This window comes from Fistularia commersonii, chromosome 3 (assembly GCF_037954325.1).
Source record: "Fistularia commersonii isolate RoL2024-O1a breed Wild chromosome 3, RoL_Fcom_v1.0, whole genome shotgun sequence".
Taxonomy (NCBI): domain Eukaryota; kingdom Metazoa; phylum Chordata; class Actinopteri; order Syngnathiformes; family Fistulariidae; genus Fistularia; species Fistularia commersonii.
In genome coordinates this window covers 13,888,380-13,907,251 of record NC_141286.1, presented here as the reverse complement: position 1 = coordinate 13,907,251, position 18,872 = coordinate 13,888,380, and the positions used below count along the sequence as shown (strand labels likewise).

The window sequence follows — 18,872 nt, the reverse complement described above, 5'->3', positions numbered from 1 at the left end:
ATTACTGCATTGTTACTGCTCTTGAAAATAATTAAAGTTCCTGAGCTGAGAGTAGGGACACATCAAGAACACACAAAGAGAACGTCATCTTCAAGTAAAGGAGAAAAAGAGCCAAAAAAAAATAACCTGTATCCTGAGAAATTGTCAGAATCTGCAGGAGGGTACCTTAAAGATTTACAGAAATAAGATGAAAAAGGTGAGAGGTAACCCTTAAATTGAGCAAAAATGAATTAAACAAATCCTCCCCTGCAACCCTGAGTTTAGGATAAGTGGTATAGGTATGACTGAATTAATGAATTAAATAAGCAAAAAGCATAAAAAAATAGAAAAAAAAAATACTGAAAATTTCCCTCTAAGTAGCAAAGAAGATCTAAAAATTGGCTGGAAATTGCATTAAAAATACTAAGAATGTATTTAAACCTCGGCAAAGAACTTCTTCAGCTTCTTTAATTCATGAAATCCCATTTCCAAAATATCAAATGAAATACCCAAAAAATGCTCTGGGAAGTGACTTGAAACAGAAATAAAATATATGTCTAAAATATAAAATAATGGACAAAAGACAGTTAGTAAAAATTTTGAACAGTTAAAAGAATACATTTCCTGATGGAGCCAAGATCAGTCAAGCATTGGCTTGACAGTCAGATGGAACACGCTGGGTTTATTTATGTATGTTAAATTACAACTTGAGCCGTCTGGGATCTGCAAGCAACGCGACAGATTGCTATTTTGACACCCGGTGTGGTTTTTCAGTTTAAAACATGCAGAAATACATGAAAAAAGAATGCACTTTATTAATGCACTCAGTTTGAATGTAAACCAGGGGAATTAAATTATGCATGTGTTGTAATTACTGAACTTGGCTGGTATCTTATCCGCGGGTTCAAATACACACAGAGCCTCTGAGAAGACGACAAACTCGCCTCTGGAGCAATTATCACTAATGTGCACGGCCTCCAAATCCACAGCCCCTTCACCTGGAAGGTGAACTCTCACTGGCTTTAATTATGGATAACTTCACAAACAAGTGTGCAGACAGGAAGCAATTGTGCCCCGTAGAATCTCACCTGCTCGCCTTGCAAACAAAACAAAGCTTGTCGTTTCACAATTATTTAATTCTACTGCCTGCAAATGTATTTCTTGCTAAACGTTTAATGGGGGTGGGGGTGTTGGAAAGGATTATGCCTGGATCGCTTTTAGCTTAGTTCATTGTTTTCATAGTTACTTGCTGTTTTTAGGTTATTTCTTTTTCAGTTTTCAGGAAATATTACAAAGTAAGGCAGTGACTCTATTGTTACTTTTTTATGGAGGGGGGGGGATTTTTCCCTTATGCATTGTCTATTGCTCTCCTGGACTTTTTAAAATTATTCCAGGATAAGCAGCAGAAGATGGATGGATGGATGGATGGATATTATTTAGGTCAGTAAACATGAGGAAACTCATTTTGACTTTATACTTTCATATGTTCCAGGCAGTGGCCTCTGAAAGGTGCTGGTCAAGGAGTCAATGTTCGCACATCACTGGGTGACGTCACCTGACAAGATCTGAAAATGTCCTGAAGGGGCGCATTAAGGGACAAACTGCTCAGGCGCCAGTTTTGGAAACATTACAATCTGCATCATAAACATATTCATTAACATGTGTCTTTCAGAGTTGTTTAATAAGAATCATCTCGGGCCTGCAAACAGTTTCAGAACTCCCTTTGTTGCATAATGTTGATGGAACATTTTGTTTATTTCCTACATCATGCGAAAGAAGTGATCATGATTTGCTGGTTTCCTGCTTACTAATTTCAATGTGAAGGGATCTCCACATTCCTTTTTATAGTGAATAAAAACACCAAAGATACATATACGTTTCCCCCGTTTATTTATCTTTAAATAGAAAACCTTTCCCAGTCAGACAAGAGTTGAAAGAACAATTAAAAAAGTCAGACAATATTAAAAAAAGAACACTATGATGACTGCAGTTGTTCATTGTCAGTCTTCATGTTTGGACATCTGCTGGAACTAAAGGACCACCCCCACCTCCCCTAGAACAGGGGTCAGGGTGGGACCGGACCAGCTGAAGCCACGCCTCTTTAGACCGGGACCAGCCACAAAACTTTTTATTTCAACATGAAAGAGTTAAAGAGAGACAGTGACTCCAGATCTGGTCACAACATGGACCCACACTGGTTCCCGGTCCACCCAGAAGACAGGGGGGGTGCCATGTCTCCTCAGTTAAACAGCACAGTTTCATGTTTGTGCCTGCAAACTGCACGCACAAGCACGCTTACACACACACACACACACACACACACACGTACATACATACACACACACAAACACACACTGCATTACTCCTTTCATGGGGACTAATTTGAAGTAAGTACGTACTGAACCAGCAAGAGGTTCCCTCGTCACAGAAGCAGTACCTGAACGTACCGCAGAGGCATTAGCTGAGACTTGGCTAACATTTATGGCAGCATGGGAGGACATAACTTTCTTTACCACCAGGTGGCAGTGCTCCTGCCATCAAGGCAGATCTCTTAACCAAAAACTTCTCAAATTGGACACACTTTGAATCCTAAATAGTAAACATAATTTTGTTGTCATGTTTAATTGTGCAGTATTCTAACAATCGTATTTGGAAGTGACATGCTCTTCTGATCAATCCATTTGAGAAACGTTAATACCGGCTTGAATGTGGGTCATTATATTACTATGGGGACATCAAAATTCCGCCATGTGGTCTAGAAACTGAGTACAGCTGTAGTTGACATTGTGCTGTTTTGATGTTTCATTGTTAACTAATCCAAAACCAACGTCAACTAAACCTTCAAATGGGAATGTTCACAAATTATGACTTTTCAACGTCTTTTGATGTTTTTACATGAATTTTCTTTCAACTACCAACCGACCAACACACTAACTCTCCTGCATAGAGTCCATTATCTTCCTGAAGCAAAGTTTGCAAAATAGACGTATCGATTATCAATGTTGAGATTACATTCAGTATAACTATTAAAGGGTGCTCCAATGTCAATGAAACCATTTCTATACAATCAATAACACAAACTATTTTAATACTTTTTGTGGATTGTGATGATGGTCATGTAAAAATAGTTAACATATGCAATGGACATCAGCTGACAATGATCAGAATTTTTTTTTCACTCTTGAAATCCTCAAAATAGCCATTTAGTCCTCTTAAACATTGGGAAATCTTGTTGTCCAGACCCCATGAATGTAGTGAATACACAAACGTACGACATCCAAATCATTCACACAGTTACACATATACACAGAAACCTAAAGCAGACTGTGCAAAACTCTTTGGTGATAATGAGTTTAAGAAAAAAGAACATGGGAAAAATAAAAACAGCTGTTGAGGTTATACAATCATTCCAATATACACATGTCAACAATCAAGAGTAGAAAAGTCTGCAAATTCAATAAATTAGACAGCAAAAGATGAATCGCAGATATCAAATCCAGCAGTTGGGTTCACAGAAATGAATGATAAAGAAAAAATTAGATAAAAAAAAAAAAACGGAGACAATAACAGTGTTTAGCCGTATTACTGAGGAAAACACTGAATCAAAGGAATCAAAGTAAACGGCCCTTGGATATCATCCTGATTGCTGCGATTGGACTTTTCATTGGTGAAACGTTAACGGTCAGTTCTTTTGTAAACATTCACAATCAGAGGTTGTGTTCTATTTCAAGCTCAGTCAAAAAGTCCTTGGACACCAGTCTGGTTTCTGGACACGAGATAAATGGAATATTAAAAGGAGTGTGACGGTGTACTTCACTGAGGTACACATCAATAACACACTGTCCTCGCAGACACAAACACAGAGGAGCCGATATTGTCCCACTATCTATCACATCCTGGTACTCGACGCCGGAGCAACTGTCTCTCTGTTTATCATGGTGTTTCTGAACATTTTCTAAAAAAAAAAAAAGACATATTTTCAAAATATATCCTCGTCGAGTCTTTCATTTCAGTAAAAAATAAATTAGGTCGTGAAAACACCACGTGGAGGAGGAAGAACGGTGCTGTCTCACGCTGTCCTGAGCGAGCCGTTATTGCTTGCCAGTCTCCGTAAACTGTGGTCATTTTTCTCTAGCCAGAGCTCGGCCAGCTGCTGGGTGGAGCCATGCGATGAGGCCTTGGAGCCCAGGCACATCTTGTACTGCTTTGCCTCCAGGTTGGGGTCGCACACCACTGGGTGGTGGACATGCACAATTCCTGTGTCCGTGCTCCGGAACAGCATAATCCCTGACTGGACAAATTTGTTAAAGAGGTCCACGTCCTCCAACCCCCACCCCTGTATGGAGGTGTCAAAGCCCCCGGCTCGGACCAGGTCTCCCTTGTGGACACAGACGATCCCAAAGCCGTAGTTCCTCCACAGGCCAGTCTTGGCGGTGAAGACATAGTGGTTGTTGCTGGGCACCTTCCCAGCAAACACCACCTTCGGGTCGTATTGGCTGAAGATGATGGGGAAGTAGGCTTGCTCCCCGAGCGCTGTGTTGGCCCGGCATCGCTTGAGGAAGTCGCCGGTGAAGAGGAGGTCCACGTCACAGTAGAAGAGCAGCGACTCATTGCTAAAATGGGAGGAGCCCACCTCTAAGGCCAGCGCCCTAGAGAAGGAGCCGGCAACTGGCTTGATCTCCATCTCGGCGCGGGGATACTTCATGTGATACTCCCTCATGAGCTCCACCTGCTTCACCCGCTCCGTGTTGTTGTCTGTGCTGAAGAGCAGGATCAGCAGCTTCACGTTCTGGTTGGGGATCAGGCACACCCTCTCGAAGTTGGCCATGAAGCGCACAAAGATGTCATACCGGCCTGACAGCGGCACCAGGATGTTGACCTTCTTCTCCTTGGGCTCCCGCTGCTCCTGGTCTGATGACGCTAACTTAAATGGCACCAGCATCTTGAGGGAGTTGGACAGAAAGGAGAGGGAGTCAGACTCTTTGTTGATGTGACTGGCTAGGGTACGGGCATCCATGTCCTCTTCCTCTCTGAACTGGATTTGGCTGAAGGTCTGTTGCAGGTAGGCGTGCCTCCTCACTGGAACTGTCATGGTCTTTCCTTTATGCTTCTTGTAGAGCAGCAGCAGATCCAGGACATACTCTGCACCATACAGAGGGTTGACCCTCCGGTAGCCGTACTGGATCTCTTTAAAATCTATCACACGCCCTCGCGTCTTGGCATTGGCATTGATCATCTCCATCACCTGCATGATGATGTCATCCAGAGCTTGCCTCTGAGAGGAGTCCATCCCGCGGCGCGGTGGCTGTCCATCAGAGGCGGAGAACAGGTACTTTCCCGTGAGAAACTCCCACTCCAGGACCTCCTCCCTCTGTTGCGGGTGGAAACGCATGAAGGAGGGCGGCATGCCTAGCTGGAGGTCCTCCCGGCTAGGTTCAGCTGCACCGTAGCGGCTCATCTGGACAATCTCGCGGTGCAGCTGGATGGTTCTGTGGCGTAGGTCCGCGATTTTGCGACTAAGCATGTAGCTGTGTAGGCGGTACTGATAGGGCGGGTTCTTGTTGGGGTGGAGGGTGATGGCACGGTGGATCTTGCTGTTGTGCAGGTCTCGAATGTAGCCCTTCTTGTTAGGTTCATAGTTTTCATAGAAGAGCTGCTGCATCTGTGGAGACATGAGGCAAGATCTTTGTAAGAGGATGTTGGCTAGGTGTTCACTTCTGCAAATCCTAGCAGATTTTCCCCATCATTCAAAATCGACAAAGCTAATGGTCACGGGACAAAGTAGCTTTGAGGCACAGTGTACAGATCTTGGTGTTAAGGGAGATAATATTTCTGAATGATTAAGACAAGGGATTCTATTTTGTAATCAACATAATATTGCAAACAAATTCACAGCATCCAACTTAACTGAAAAAAATTATAATAAATACATTAAGAAAAAATACAGTGGAAAATTATGAATATCCAAGCCATTGTTGCCCTGTAACAAGGCGGGAGAACTTCAGCTTTTATTATTTCAAACTTAGGACAAACACAACCACCACCTTGATGCAATGCTGATTTCAGGGCTGGACAATTTCATCAACCCTATGTGTTGGCTGATAGAAGATTCTAGATGAAAACTACACAGATTGATTTTATCAGTTGAGAAACCATCCAACACCATTTACTCTTTTTTCCTTCCTGATACAGATACTGTTATATACAGATACTGTTATACCCAAGAAATAAAACTGAGTGACTGTCTAACATGGTGGAGAATGTCAATATATCTGTGTCAAATGTCAAGTTGTAGATGCACATGATGAGTAATAGTGCAATTGAGCTAATTAATTCAATACTCTTACATTCAATTATTCAGCTTCCGTACTTGGTTTCAGAACGATATTAAGATGATGAATCAATTACAGATTTTATTGTCCTTCTCAATATCAGATATAACCTAGTGAGGACAGGTAAAAGCACAGGCTGGGGGCTAACCAGAGTGCAGGAGCTTACCTGAGGAACATTATTATATTCCTGCTCATGGCTCGTTTTTGGACACATGGGATGTGGACCAGTGGAAATACTCCCCGACTCTGCTGATGCAAAGTCCAAATTAAGAGCTGCTTGGAATGTGTTGTGTAACGCACTGCAGAGGCAGTATTTACTGGTGACCAGCTAAACCTACTGTTCCTCAAATCGCAGGAGGCTAAAAGCGTAAACACTTGGACAGCTGCTTTAGAGCTGCTGGCAGGAAATCAACAGTGGTCAAGAAGGCAGGGTTTGTGTCGCTGCTTCCAAATGAAGGGAGCATCAGTACAGCTACAACCCCCAGAAAGACTAATTTCAGAGGACAGCTCTGGAATGTAGCCACAAGCCTGATCCCAAGGGAAAGGCCATTCGGGGAATAAGACAGGACAGGCCCGAGAGCCATGGAAAGTAATACCCCGTCCCCAATATGATCACAGGAACTGATTGAGAAACTCTTTGCTTTTCCATGGTTTTTAACCTGCGTTCCGCTGTGCCTTGGAGAGGGCAGCCTGCCAATCAAAACACACTATAACCTTGTCATTAATGGGGGGCTTGAGGCAAGCTGCTCCTGCAGGGGTGAAGGGTCAGCCTTCACGTCTGAAAAGAGGGCCATGCATATGCCATGGTAAACAGAATGTCACCTGTAGTGTTCCTTTGAATGCGTTTTATTTTTATTTTGAACAGACCTGGCCCAGAATGCGGGATATGTATCACACCGGCTTAAGCTATTTAAGTATCAAGCATATCCTCCTGTTTCTATGATGCATTCCAGAACCTAAGGAGTTACTTTCATCTGTGAACTACCAGCATATAGTACCGACCATGTTTATAACATAGCATTCCTTCAGATTATGACAGGTTACATTTTGCACATTTAGACTGTTTAGGTGCATTGTAACATACATTTCAGACTCAGATTTCAAAAAGATAAAGCCCATAAAAAGGCCTCAAAATGAAGGTTGTGTTGGGGAATGGAAGACACAATGAAGGACTGTTACTACAGCTTAGGAAGTAGTTTCTACTGTTATCGAAGATTTTAAGAAGACAACAGATTTACTGGCCATGATGCACATTTCAGTTTTGCAATAGAAAACCATTTCCATCTATTGAACTAATTTTATTCCTGTCACACCCTCAACACAACAGTTGTCTCCCTCTATCCAGATAAATTGCACAAAGAATCTTCTTACAAGTGATGCAGGATGAGGCTTCCAGCAGGGCGATACCAGCGGTCAGCAGCTGACAGCTGATTGGTCAGGATGTTTATGTCTCTCTCCTGTGGCTTCATCATCATTAGCATCCTTCTAATTATTTGACCTCCACTTCTATGGGCACTATCCTGACTTATGACTCATTAGAGCGATTTCTTCACAGCCATTAACCTTGGAAACACCCCAAGCCTGCTAATCGACTGGAAGGGCTGTCGAACAAAAGGTGAGACAAAGGTAAGTCACAAGCTCTCACTGAAAGCAAACACTGTGTTATGGAGAAAACTCCAAAAAGAGATGGTCAACAGCACTCTACAGGATATATGTAGCCATGAAAGGAGTCTAGACCAGCCTGCATTACAGAAAACTTTGAAATGTGCATTTTACCTAACAATATTTTTAATGACAAATATGTTTGTAAGAAGTGGGGGTGGTGGTGATGGTGTGGTGTCTTCACTTAATTCATTTTTACCTATGTTACGAGCTAAACTTTTTAACACAGTACAAGCAGAGGTCTACTAGTCACTAATTTGCGTATCGAATTTCATTCTTCTAATATATAGATTTTTAGTTACGCAGCTATGATGATGAACTATAAAAACTAAATAGTAATAGAAGTACTTAATGGAGCCTCAGGGGGGCACAGGCCAGTGTCTCTCTGAGCCAGTCCAAAGCCCGGATAAATGCAGAGGGTTACGTCAGGAAGGGCATCCAGTGTAAAAGTTGTGCCAAAACAAAACATGTAAATCAAACCCAAGAATCTTATACTGGATTGGTTGAGGCCCAGATTAACGACGACCGCCATCGATGCCAATAACCTACAACCTAACTGTGGCTTAAAGAAGGAAAGGAAGGAGGTGTGTTCAGTAACAGAGAGAGGAGGAAAGGCAAGAGTCCGGGACTGAAAGTAAGGACTTTGAATATTGGGACGATCACAGGAAAAGGTGGACATTTGATTGACATGATGCAACGAAGGACAGTGATATATGTGTCAAGGAGACGATGTGGAAAGATAGTAAGGTTAGAAGCTTAGGAGGAGGTTTTAATTTCTGTTATCATGGTACTGACAACAAGAGAAATTAAGTAGGAGATATCTTGAAGGAGGAGTTTGTAAAGAATGTTCTGGAAGTGAAGAGAATGTCAGATCGACTGGTCTGAATTTGAAAATTGAAGGTGTGATGCTCAATGTTTTTAGTGGCTGTGTTGCACAGGTGGGATGTGAGTTGGAGATGATGGAGAAGCTCTGGAATGAGTTAGATGCAGAATATCCTCAGAGGTGAGAGTGGTAATTGGTGCAGACTTCAAGGGATGTTAGTGCAAGCAGTAGAGGTGATGAAGAAGTGAAAGGCAGGTTGGGTATTAAATATTGTAACGCAGACGGACAGATGGTGGTAGACTTTGCAAAAAGGATTGGCATGGCTGTAGTGAACACTTTTTTTCCAGAACAGACAGGAACATAAGGTAACTTATAAGAGCAGAGGTAGGAGCATGCAGGTAGGCTACATCTTGTATAGACGAGGTAATCTAAAAGATATCAGTGACTGCAAAGTAGTTGGAGGTGAAAGTGTAGTCAGACAGCATAGGATGGTGGTTTGTAGGATGACTCTGGTGACAAGGAAGATGAAGAGAACAAAGGCAGAACAAAGGACAAAGTGGTGGAAGCTGAGAAGGGAGGAGTGTCTTATAGTTTTCTGGGAGGAGTTTTCTGGGTGGTCAGGGAGAGCTTCCAGATGACTAGACAACTACAGCTAATGTGATCAGGGAGACAGGTAGGAGAGGACTTGGTGTGACATCTAAAAGGAAAGTAGATAAGGAGACTTGGTTGTGTAATGAGGAAGTGCAGGAGTATATACAAAGAAAGCGGTTAGCAAAGAAGAGGGACACAGAGGACTGAAGAGAACAGACAGGAGTACAGGGAGATACAGTGTAAGGTAAAGATAGAGGTAGCAAAGGCAAAACAAAGGACGTACGATGACTTGTATGCTTGGTTGGACAGTAAGGAGGGAGAGAATAAGTTATACAGGTTGGCAAAACAGAGAGATAAAAAATGGAAAGGATGTGCAGCAGGTCTGAGTGACTAAGGATAGAGAGGAAAACGTATTGACAGATGTGAGAAGAGTGATGGGAAGATGGAAAGAGTACTTTGAAGAACTGATGAATGTGGAAAATGAAGAAGCAAGGGTAGAATAGGTGACTATTGAAGACAACAAAGTAGCAGAGACTATGAAAAGTGATGTGAGGAATGCATTGATGAGGATGAAGAATGGAAAGTCAGTTGATCCTGATGATATATATCTGTGGAGGTATGGAAGTGTATAGGTGAGGCAGCAGTAGTTTCTGGCAAGCTTATTCAACAGAATCTTAGAGTGAGAAGATGCCTGAGGAATGGATAAGAAGTTGTGATGGTGCCCATTTTTAAGAATAAGGGGGATGTGCAGAATTGCATGAACTATAGAGAGATAAAGTTGATGGTCCATACAATGAAGTTATGGGACAGAGTAATGGAAACTAGACTGAGAGCAGAAGTCAGCATTTGTGAAGAGCAGTATGCCTAGAAAGAGTACTACAAGTACTAGAGGACTAGAAAAAGCATATGACAGGGTGCCAAGAGAGGAACTCTGATATTGTATGAGGAAGTCTGGAGTGGCAAAGAAGTATGTTAGGACGGTGCAGGACATGTATGCCAGCTGTGAGAAAGTAGTGAGGTATGGTGTGGGTGTAACAGATAAGTTAAAGGTGGAAGTCGGGCTTCATCAGGGATCAGCTTTGAGCCCCTTCTTGTTTGCAGTGGTGATGGATAGCCTTTTCTGATATTAACTACTTTGATGATCAATTTTGTACATAGGGATAAAACAAAAGACACAGGTAAGTACCATACATAGACTCAAGAAAAGTAGAAGTACACATGACAGTTATTACATTACATTAACTATCACGACAATAACTATTGTCGTGAAATATTTTTAGTCCTGATCCATGCAGCACTGGGGTGAATATGCCAATTAATCAGATTAAACTCTAAATAAGGGGCACAATGGTCAAAAAGTGCAGGTCAGATGCAAGATGTTGCTCTTGTCCCTGAAAGTAAAGGGATGTACTGAGGGATTTGGTTCGACAAGAGTCTACTGACCAGCCTCTGGGAGACTGCAGCCCTGGTGTATTGCAACAGGTCTGGAGGACTTCAGATGTGTTATCGAGTTCTTAAATGCAATCTTTACAATTAAACATGTGTGTCGCATATGCTGTAACTATAAAGGAGAAACATAACAAACACAGCATATCAAGAGAAACAACACTATCTGAGTGGAAGAAAAACATGGTCAGTGAAAGGATAAAGTTATTGGAGGTGAAGGGAGATGCCAAGGCAATGAACACAGCCTCAGTCCATGAGAAGGGCCTGTGCAGTGATTACATTTGTGAATAGATATCATTATCCTCACAGGTTTCTCGGGCCTAAATAAACATTCTGACACAGTCCACAAGATTGCAAATGTCCCAAAATGGATTCTGTGTAGAGACTCCCTCGGGCCTGGCAACTCTCGGCATGTATGCTGGAAGACAGTTTGGGGAAGACATGTGAAACACAAGAGAGCCATACTGTTGAATATTTAAGATATATGAAGACACAAGAAAGATTAGTTATTCCTCTGTAAGTGCCAATTTCAAAGTTGTCTTGAAATATTCAATATGATACTCCTAAGATACCAGCCTCATGGATAATTAACCATGTGACGTTGTGTTTTGACTATCCAGTTGAATTAGTACATCTAATTGATTTATGATTTTAAAATACTTGAATACTCATGAGCCTATGGTGAGGAAAACTGTCAAAACATGATTAAGCCCAAAGTATTAATCAAAGATTAATCATGACTGGTTGGAACAGTTGGGAATTATCCACATCTTAATAGTTAAATAGAGCTGAAAAACATCTAGTCAAGTCAGTTTTACTGATGTATCCATATTATATCAGATGTTATCTCAGGACACATTCTGCATTCAGAACATCAGGTCCATACAATACAGTATCGCTACTGTGCAGCACAGATTTCACTGAATTTCTCATGGAGATAGAGGAGACCTTAAGGAAAATGAAGTCATGTTAAGAACTAATCTTGTTCAGAAGAGGCATTCATGGGGAAAGGGAGCAGTAGTCGTAGTGCGATAAAGAAGTCAAGGTCTAAGTTGCAGTAAGTATGTGGTGGAAAGAGTCACTGCAGATACTTGTAGGTTTACAGTAGAAGTTTCTGCAAGTGGAAGAACTTAAAAGAAAAAGTAATTGTAGCAAGAGGTAGTAGTCCTCGTATAACAATCTGTCATTCCTGCAATGACTAATATAATAAAACCGACACAGTGATATCTTCTTGCTCCGACCAAATATAACTGCAATATAGAAAAAATGAGCAAAATAAGATTCATCATCATATGTTTTCATGATCTTCTTCATTAGCGTCAGTCTTCTACTTTAACAAGCCACAATTCCATCAGTCAACTTCATATTTGTTTTGGGTTTTTGTTTTTGTTTTTTTTACAGTCAAACTCTAACAATTAAGGATGGATTTAGGATGATGAAGGTCAAACAGTAATCTACCAGCACTGTAAACCAAAAACAAATAAAACAACATGACACCCTGGGCTTGTTTTCTTTTTTTGTTTTTTTTTAAGAGAACCGATACAGGGCAATGTTGATATTGAAATGAAGCAGTAGTCATATAACAAAACATAGTCTTGTAAAAAGTAGTAGTAGTTAGAAAGAATAGCAGTTCTGTTCTTGATGCTGGTAACGTTGCTAAACACAGACGGAGTAGATTTTTGAAACCAACACAATCCTGTCCCTGTATTTTAAGAATCTTAATACCATGTCAGCGCTGACTAATTATCCACAACGACTTAAGTGTTCAAACACAACAACTTTCCAAGTGTGACTGTACAAAGAATATGAGGTTAGTGTTGAGCCAGCTCAGTGCGTGTGTGTGTGTGTCTGTGTCTGTGTCTGGCTGGCAAGCTGCATGTTGCGATGCTTAAAGGCCTGCTGCAGCAGTGGTTGTGTCCAAGCTATAGAGGAAGTGAAGCCACAGCTCAGACGGACGTGAGGTGAAGCCAGCGGAGCAGCATGGCCACTCTCTGGCAGGGTTTAATCTGCTGGACAATGGGCCTGGCCTGACTGGAAGTAGGCCATGCAAATCTAATTGGATACGGCATTATGCAGCAGTAATTGGCTTTTTTTGTAAACAAGGGTGGTCTGTCCAAACCAATTTCTCTGCAAAGACAAAACAACACAGCTACATAAATGTATTCCAGTGTAAGGTGGCAAGAAGTCAAAGTATTAGGTGGTATCATCACAGCACCAAGCAAACCCTATCGAATAGGCTTGTGGATGAGCTGGTATGTCTGCGTGCCCTCAAAAACTTCTTCTATCATCTCACAGGATACAAACGCCAGACCTTCTGAGGAACACCTCAAAAACGTTTGGTCCACCATCTCTTTTCATTGGCACTGGTCAGGATAATTTAGCTTCCTCACATGTCTGGACCCACTGATTGCAGAACTACCATGGAGCTAGCAAACAGAATGGTGTAGTTTTGCTCCTGACATGTATCTTGTCTAAACTAGATACAACATTTCCAAGTTCCGGTACAGGCACACCTAAGATCCAGGCTGCACTTTTTAATCAGTGGTAAGATTCTGACTTACAAACTGAATCCCTTGTATATAAGTAGAAGTATGTGCCCATGTATCTTTATTTAACGACTTGAAAATTCTCAAAAGCATTTTCCGATGTCAAAGTCCAAACAAAGTTTGACACTTGTGACCTTTTAAACATTTGATTTGATCATTTTGGTTTTGAATTGTGGACACTTAAAAATGTGCATGGTGTGGCCTAATCCTCACAATATCATCAATGTGGGTGTGTCTTTTGTACTTTGTGATTGTTCAGAAAATTGGAAGTGTAGCTGATGATGCCATACTGTCAATGCGGCAACCCTGTTCTGAAATTCACTCTGTACTGCCACTCGTAGACTTTTATGTGAATAGCTGACTATTGAACAAGTTCCAGTTTGACTGCCTCTCAATGTCAGACCAAAAGTGAGTCCTCTTTCAAATCCAGACCAAACAATGAAGGATTAAAACCTCATAAGTTAAGCGAAACTCTGCATCCATATGGGTCATGTTGGAAAAAAAAGACAGTTTGACATGTTGATATGGTTGATATGTAGAAAGTGAAAATTGGGATTTTGATTAAATCACAAGGGAATCATTCATCCTAGCCAGCTTTTGCTATTACCTGTTATTTAGCCAAATCAAAGAATATGTTTTGATAAGACATAATGTTTGCCTTCTCCCATGAAACAAGCATTCAGAGCAATGGCCGTTGGGTGACGCATCTATTTACACTAAGATTCAAAAATGACTGAAGCAATAACTCGTAAGTTGTAGTGGGGCTGTTTTATCCACCCATATTTGATTTCTTAATATATTTCTCAATATTTTTTGTTACCTTAATGAGAAACGAGCCCTCTGACTAGGAGCCAAGATCAGTTTCTCATGTTTTGAGTCTTTCACGTCTATGAAGCACCAGCCAAAACAAATAAATACAACTGTCCATCAACAGAAATGCTTTGCACAACAGCAGACTGTCAGAGCAGCGAGACTGCATCTAGATATATTACATGGTGACATGGTGAGAGTGTGGCCCACATTTGTTCTCCATGCACTTTCTACTCTTAATACTCTGTATATGGAAAAAAATAGTCTTGCAGTCTTGCAGGTTGATGGAAGCTGCTCTTCAACAACCACGGAGGTGAAATTATCAACCCTAACCTTGACATAAAAAGCTATTTGTCAGACTTTCTCAATGTTTGCGTTCAAGCAGCTCAAGTCCTGTGTGACTACGTGGCTTGGACTATGGAGCAAAATGCATGAATCATGAAAGGCTGGCTGTAAGGAAGTTATAAATGGACAATTTAGCAAAGTTAAAAGTAGATTACTGGCCTCCCAAACACTCAAATAAACATGGTTTGAAAAGGTACCTAATAAATTTGTTTACAAAAAGAAAGGGCACCTGCTTTTTAAGCTCTAGTTACTACAGTTCCCCTCATCACAACCCAGTCAAGAGAAGGAACTAAATAAAAAGTGAAGGTTGTGGCCCAAACAAAGACAAGGTGCACTTTGAACAGGCCCCAGTCAGGATATTAGAGAGCCGGCAGGCAGGATATGAGCAAAATGAACTGCTGCCAAGTAAAAAGGAAGGGAAAGCAGAATCAATTTGCTGTGGACTCCATCATATCAAGGGTCTGAAATTTATCCTAAATGTCTGACAACTTCAAAATACCTCTTGATGACTTATGACAGATCAGTAACAGCAGCATGAATATTAAGATATTATGGGCCCAGAATGACAATGAGCTACTGCAGAGACAGTTGCTTGTCACTAACTCAAGGAAATATTTTTGTCAACATGAGAACAGGAAAGGGAGGTAATCAACAAATTCTACTGGCGTCTTTCATTTTGGTCGTTTGTTTGTATTTGTTAAAGTAAAAATTGCTTTCAGCTCTGGTCAGTGTAGCTATCTGACAAAGAAGAGCACGGCTTCTCATGCTTTGCTCTTATGTAGGTCAAAAATTACCTGCAGACTTATACTTCCACAGCATTTTCTCAGCAAAGGCTAATTCATCTTGTTATTTTGGTTCAGGTGGCAGTTTAAAGACAAGATACTGCATAGTCAATCTGACTTAAAAAAAAGTGCAGATTTGCCTATGAAAATTTACAAACTGTCACTGAATGAAAAACTTTGAAAAATATCTTTACGTTCGTCAGAAATTATATCAAAGTCAAAAAATGTACTCATGATATGTTTTTAACCCTCTCAGGCTCAAATTAAGTTGTGGCGTAATTAACTAAGTAGCATTTAGCTGTCGCAAATCTGCAACATCTGCCTGGAGAGGGTTAAATGTCATCAAAGCTGTGTTTATAAGATTGTTATTGTTAAATTGAGATTTTAAATGTCATATAAGTGTGTTTTAATCCCTTGTGAAAGCCACTGAACGCAGCCTTTCACAACCAGATGAATAAAACCAAGCTTAACTTATCCCTCATGCTGCTGAGAACGCCTTGGAAGACCTTCAAGGCCCCCTGGGATTCTCTGGACCCCACATTGAGAACCCCCATTCTAGAGGCCTTCCAGTTATAAAATTTTTTTAAGTCTTCATGGTTGGAAATCGACAAATTCGAGGAATAAACACACTGACAGATGTTGCTCTGATTTGGGAGAACACAGTGTGGGTCTGTGGGAGGGAGGACTCTCGCAACCTGCCCTCAACTCAAACCAGTTACCTCAGTGCAGCATAGTCCTGTCACACAACACTGCATCTACCTTCCGTTCTCCTGACACACTGCTGCTTCAGGCAGGAGGCCGACATCGTAAAACAGTCGTGTAAAAGGAGTGTAAAGTAGCGCCCGTTCAAAGACAAACATTTATCATGTCAGCGTATTAAGTCTTTGGCAGTTACTTTGCTCTACTGTTTCTGAGTAATGTTTCCAGTTAGGTCACTGCTGGTCTTGATGAGTCCCAGTTCACAGACCATCTGGAGAAACTTCACCAGGATCCCCTTTTCCAGCAACTACACCCCACTGTTTCCATGACGGCAGGCCTGTGTGTCTGTAAACGGCTCACAGTAAAATGTCCAACGTAGCATGGTGCTCCATTTTTTTTCATGTAAATCTCTCCGCTCCAAAACTTGCTGCCTACTTTGAAAAGACCTTTTCTCAAAAAAAGACAACATACTCAGTTCCACAAGCTGTTAAAAATCCCAGCATCATCAGATTTTCAACTTTCCAATGATTAAGTCATGTGTGATATAACCGTCTGTTGGACTAAGAACTAAATCCAAGCCACATATTTTACAAAACGGTACCACAGAATCATTGATACAACACAATTGTCAGAAATTGTGGTATGATAGGGGGATATTTACATCACCATGCAGTTATGTCGTTAGTAAACTACAACATATGCAAATAGATTTTTGTCAGTAGGAAACAACAGAAATCAAACCATAATTTTCCTTGAAATAAATAAACAAATCTGAAAATGAATTTTGAGAAACGAACAGCTATGAATGACATTTGTCTGAAATATTTTGTGAAAAATAAAATTTCATGGAAATATTACAAAAGACTTGATAATTTCCCCATTGCTATCAGTGATTGTAACTTAAATTAGCCCACAGTTTTGAGTATCTATGATAGATAACAAGCAATACTCTGAGGCACTTTTAGTCTATGTTAACATAACCACATATCAATACTGAGTTTTGTCAGCTAAAGGGATGAAGTTACTCCAGATATTAAAATTCCAACCTCTAACGTCCCAATCAATGTACATTGTTAATGTACAGCTAAAAAGCCACAAGCCAGAACTCTTGTAAGCTTTTGTCACCGAATCGTAGCATCAATTCAATTTAAATGTATTTATTTACATTGCAATGTAACAACTGTGACAAAAGAATTGGCAACTGATTGCTTTGATTGGTTGACTACTGAGATTAATAACTCCAAAAGTGGATATCTGGACGTCAAACAACTTGTTAAAGGTCATAATGGTGACATGCAAGTCAGTTCTTAAAATACAAGATGTTTCAAATAAATAACATTTGGTGCATCTGTATTGCTGCTATACAGCTACAACAACATTGTATTATACTAAATATGCTGTGATAGATGGATGTCGAGACTTTCTGAAGGTCCTCTGAGGAATTGTGTGATGTGACCTATCATCTGGAAAAACAGATGGAGAGTGGCTCATCTGATATTCTGTCAAAGAGCAATGACCAGATGTCATAAAATATATAAAAGTCAGGGCTCACAAAGAGATATGAAAAAAGAAAAATCCACTATACCCACTGGAGACCAACAGTCATGTGACTTAAAATTGTTTGAGAATTGATCCAAACTGCAGTGGGAAATTAATGGAAAGTTTTTTCTCTTTATTTGTTGTATGGGTATGACCATGATGGGATTCTCAAAGAAATTGCTTTTCTCCTTCCCATTCTTCAGGTGCTAGCTCACTCAAACACCCATGTCAGGTGTGCACAAAGTAATTTGCAGTGATGAAGAAAAGAGCCAGCAGCGGATTAAAAACTTGACACAATAAATAATATATGAATAATAAATAAATATGGTAACTATATATAAATATGCTGACTACATATATAAATATATGTGTGTGTGTGTGTGTGTGTGTGTGTGTGTGTGTGTGTGTGTGTGTATAGTTTTCTATTATTCCTCTTCACTTAACGATATTTAAAGAATCCACAATAGATTATCATAGCTCAATCTAAATACATTGATATACTATATATACCTTAAGACTAGTGAATTTAGAGCCTTTCAGCATGTCATTGAGCTCGAGTGTCAAACAAAAAGCTATCAACTAACATTAATGAGCCATTCATCAGAGGTAACGCTGATCCCTCACACTCTGTCCGCCAGAAAATCAACCACAACCATACCATTTCTTCATGACACATATCAATACAGTGCGTTTAGTTAAAGACTGCATCAGCCATCTGTTTGGAGAACGAATCAAGTCTTGTAGAGGTACTTGGATTGAGCAACGCAGACAGGAAGTCAGGAAGTTTGAAGCAGAGTGAGTCTTGTTCTTGGCAAAATGGAGAGAAACACCTAAAAAATGCCAGAACATGATCAAATAGATACATGTCTGGAAGATTTTATCTCTTGTGATGTTAATTAAGTCTAGGAGAGGATCATAAATCACATTGCTGATAAGCGTCTGGTGCACATCATGAGCGAGCCGAGGCGAGCCACATTAATATGTACAGCTCATTGTCCTGCCAAAACATAAGTCAAAACATAAGAAGCAAAATAAAAACAAACAAACAAAAAAACAGCATGATGAAAGCCCATGATAAGAAGAGCAGGAAATTGATTGAAATTGGTTGTGGAATTATATGACTGATCCCAAAGTGACATGTTAATGGATAATGAGCCCCTTACTGTCAGCAAAATAGGCTGACAGTTTCAAAAGTAAAATAAGTGATCAAATACATTTCTGACATCACTGAGCAGCATTTGAATGTTATTTTGGCTGACATTGCTGGTGAATGTCTATACAAAACAGCTACGCCAATTGTTTTTTATGTCCAGACAGA

General features: G+C 40.5%; 1 protein-coding gene across 1 annotated transcript in view; it reads right to left on the bottom strand.

The window, feature by feature from the left end:
* Positions 1–1,852: 1,852 nt before the first annotated feature.
* The window catches only part of chsy1 (chondroitin sulfate synthase 1), a 57,065-nt gene continuing 40,045 nt past the window's right edge, over positions 1,853–18,872 (bottom strand). Inside the window, exon 3 of the mRNA XM_086143712.1 lies at positions 1,853–5,641. Coding sequence (XP_085999838.1) covers positions 4,049–5,641 — 1,593 coding nt within the window. The 3' untranslated portion in view covers positions 1,853–4,048. The remainder of the gene's footprint in view (positions 5,642–18,872) is intronic.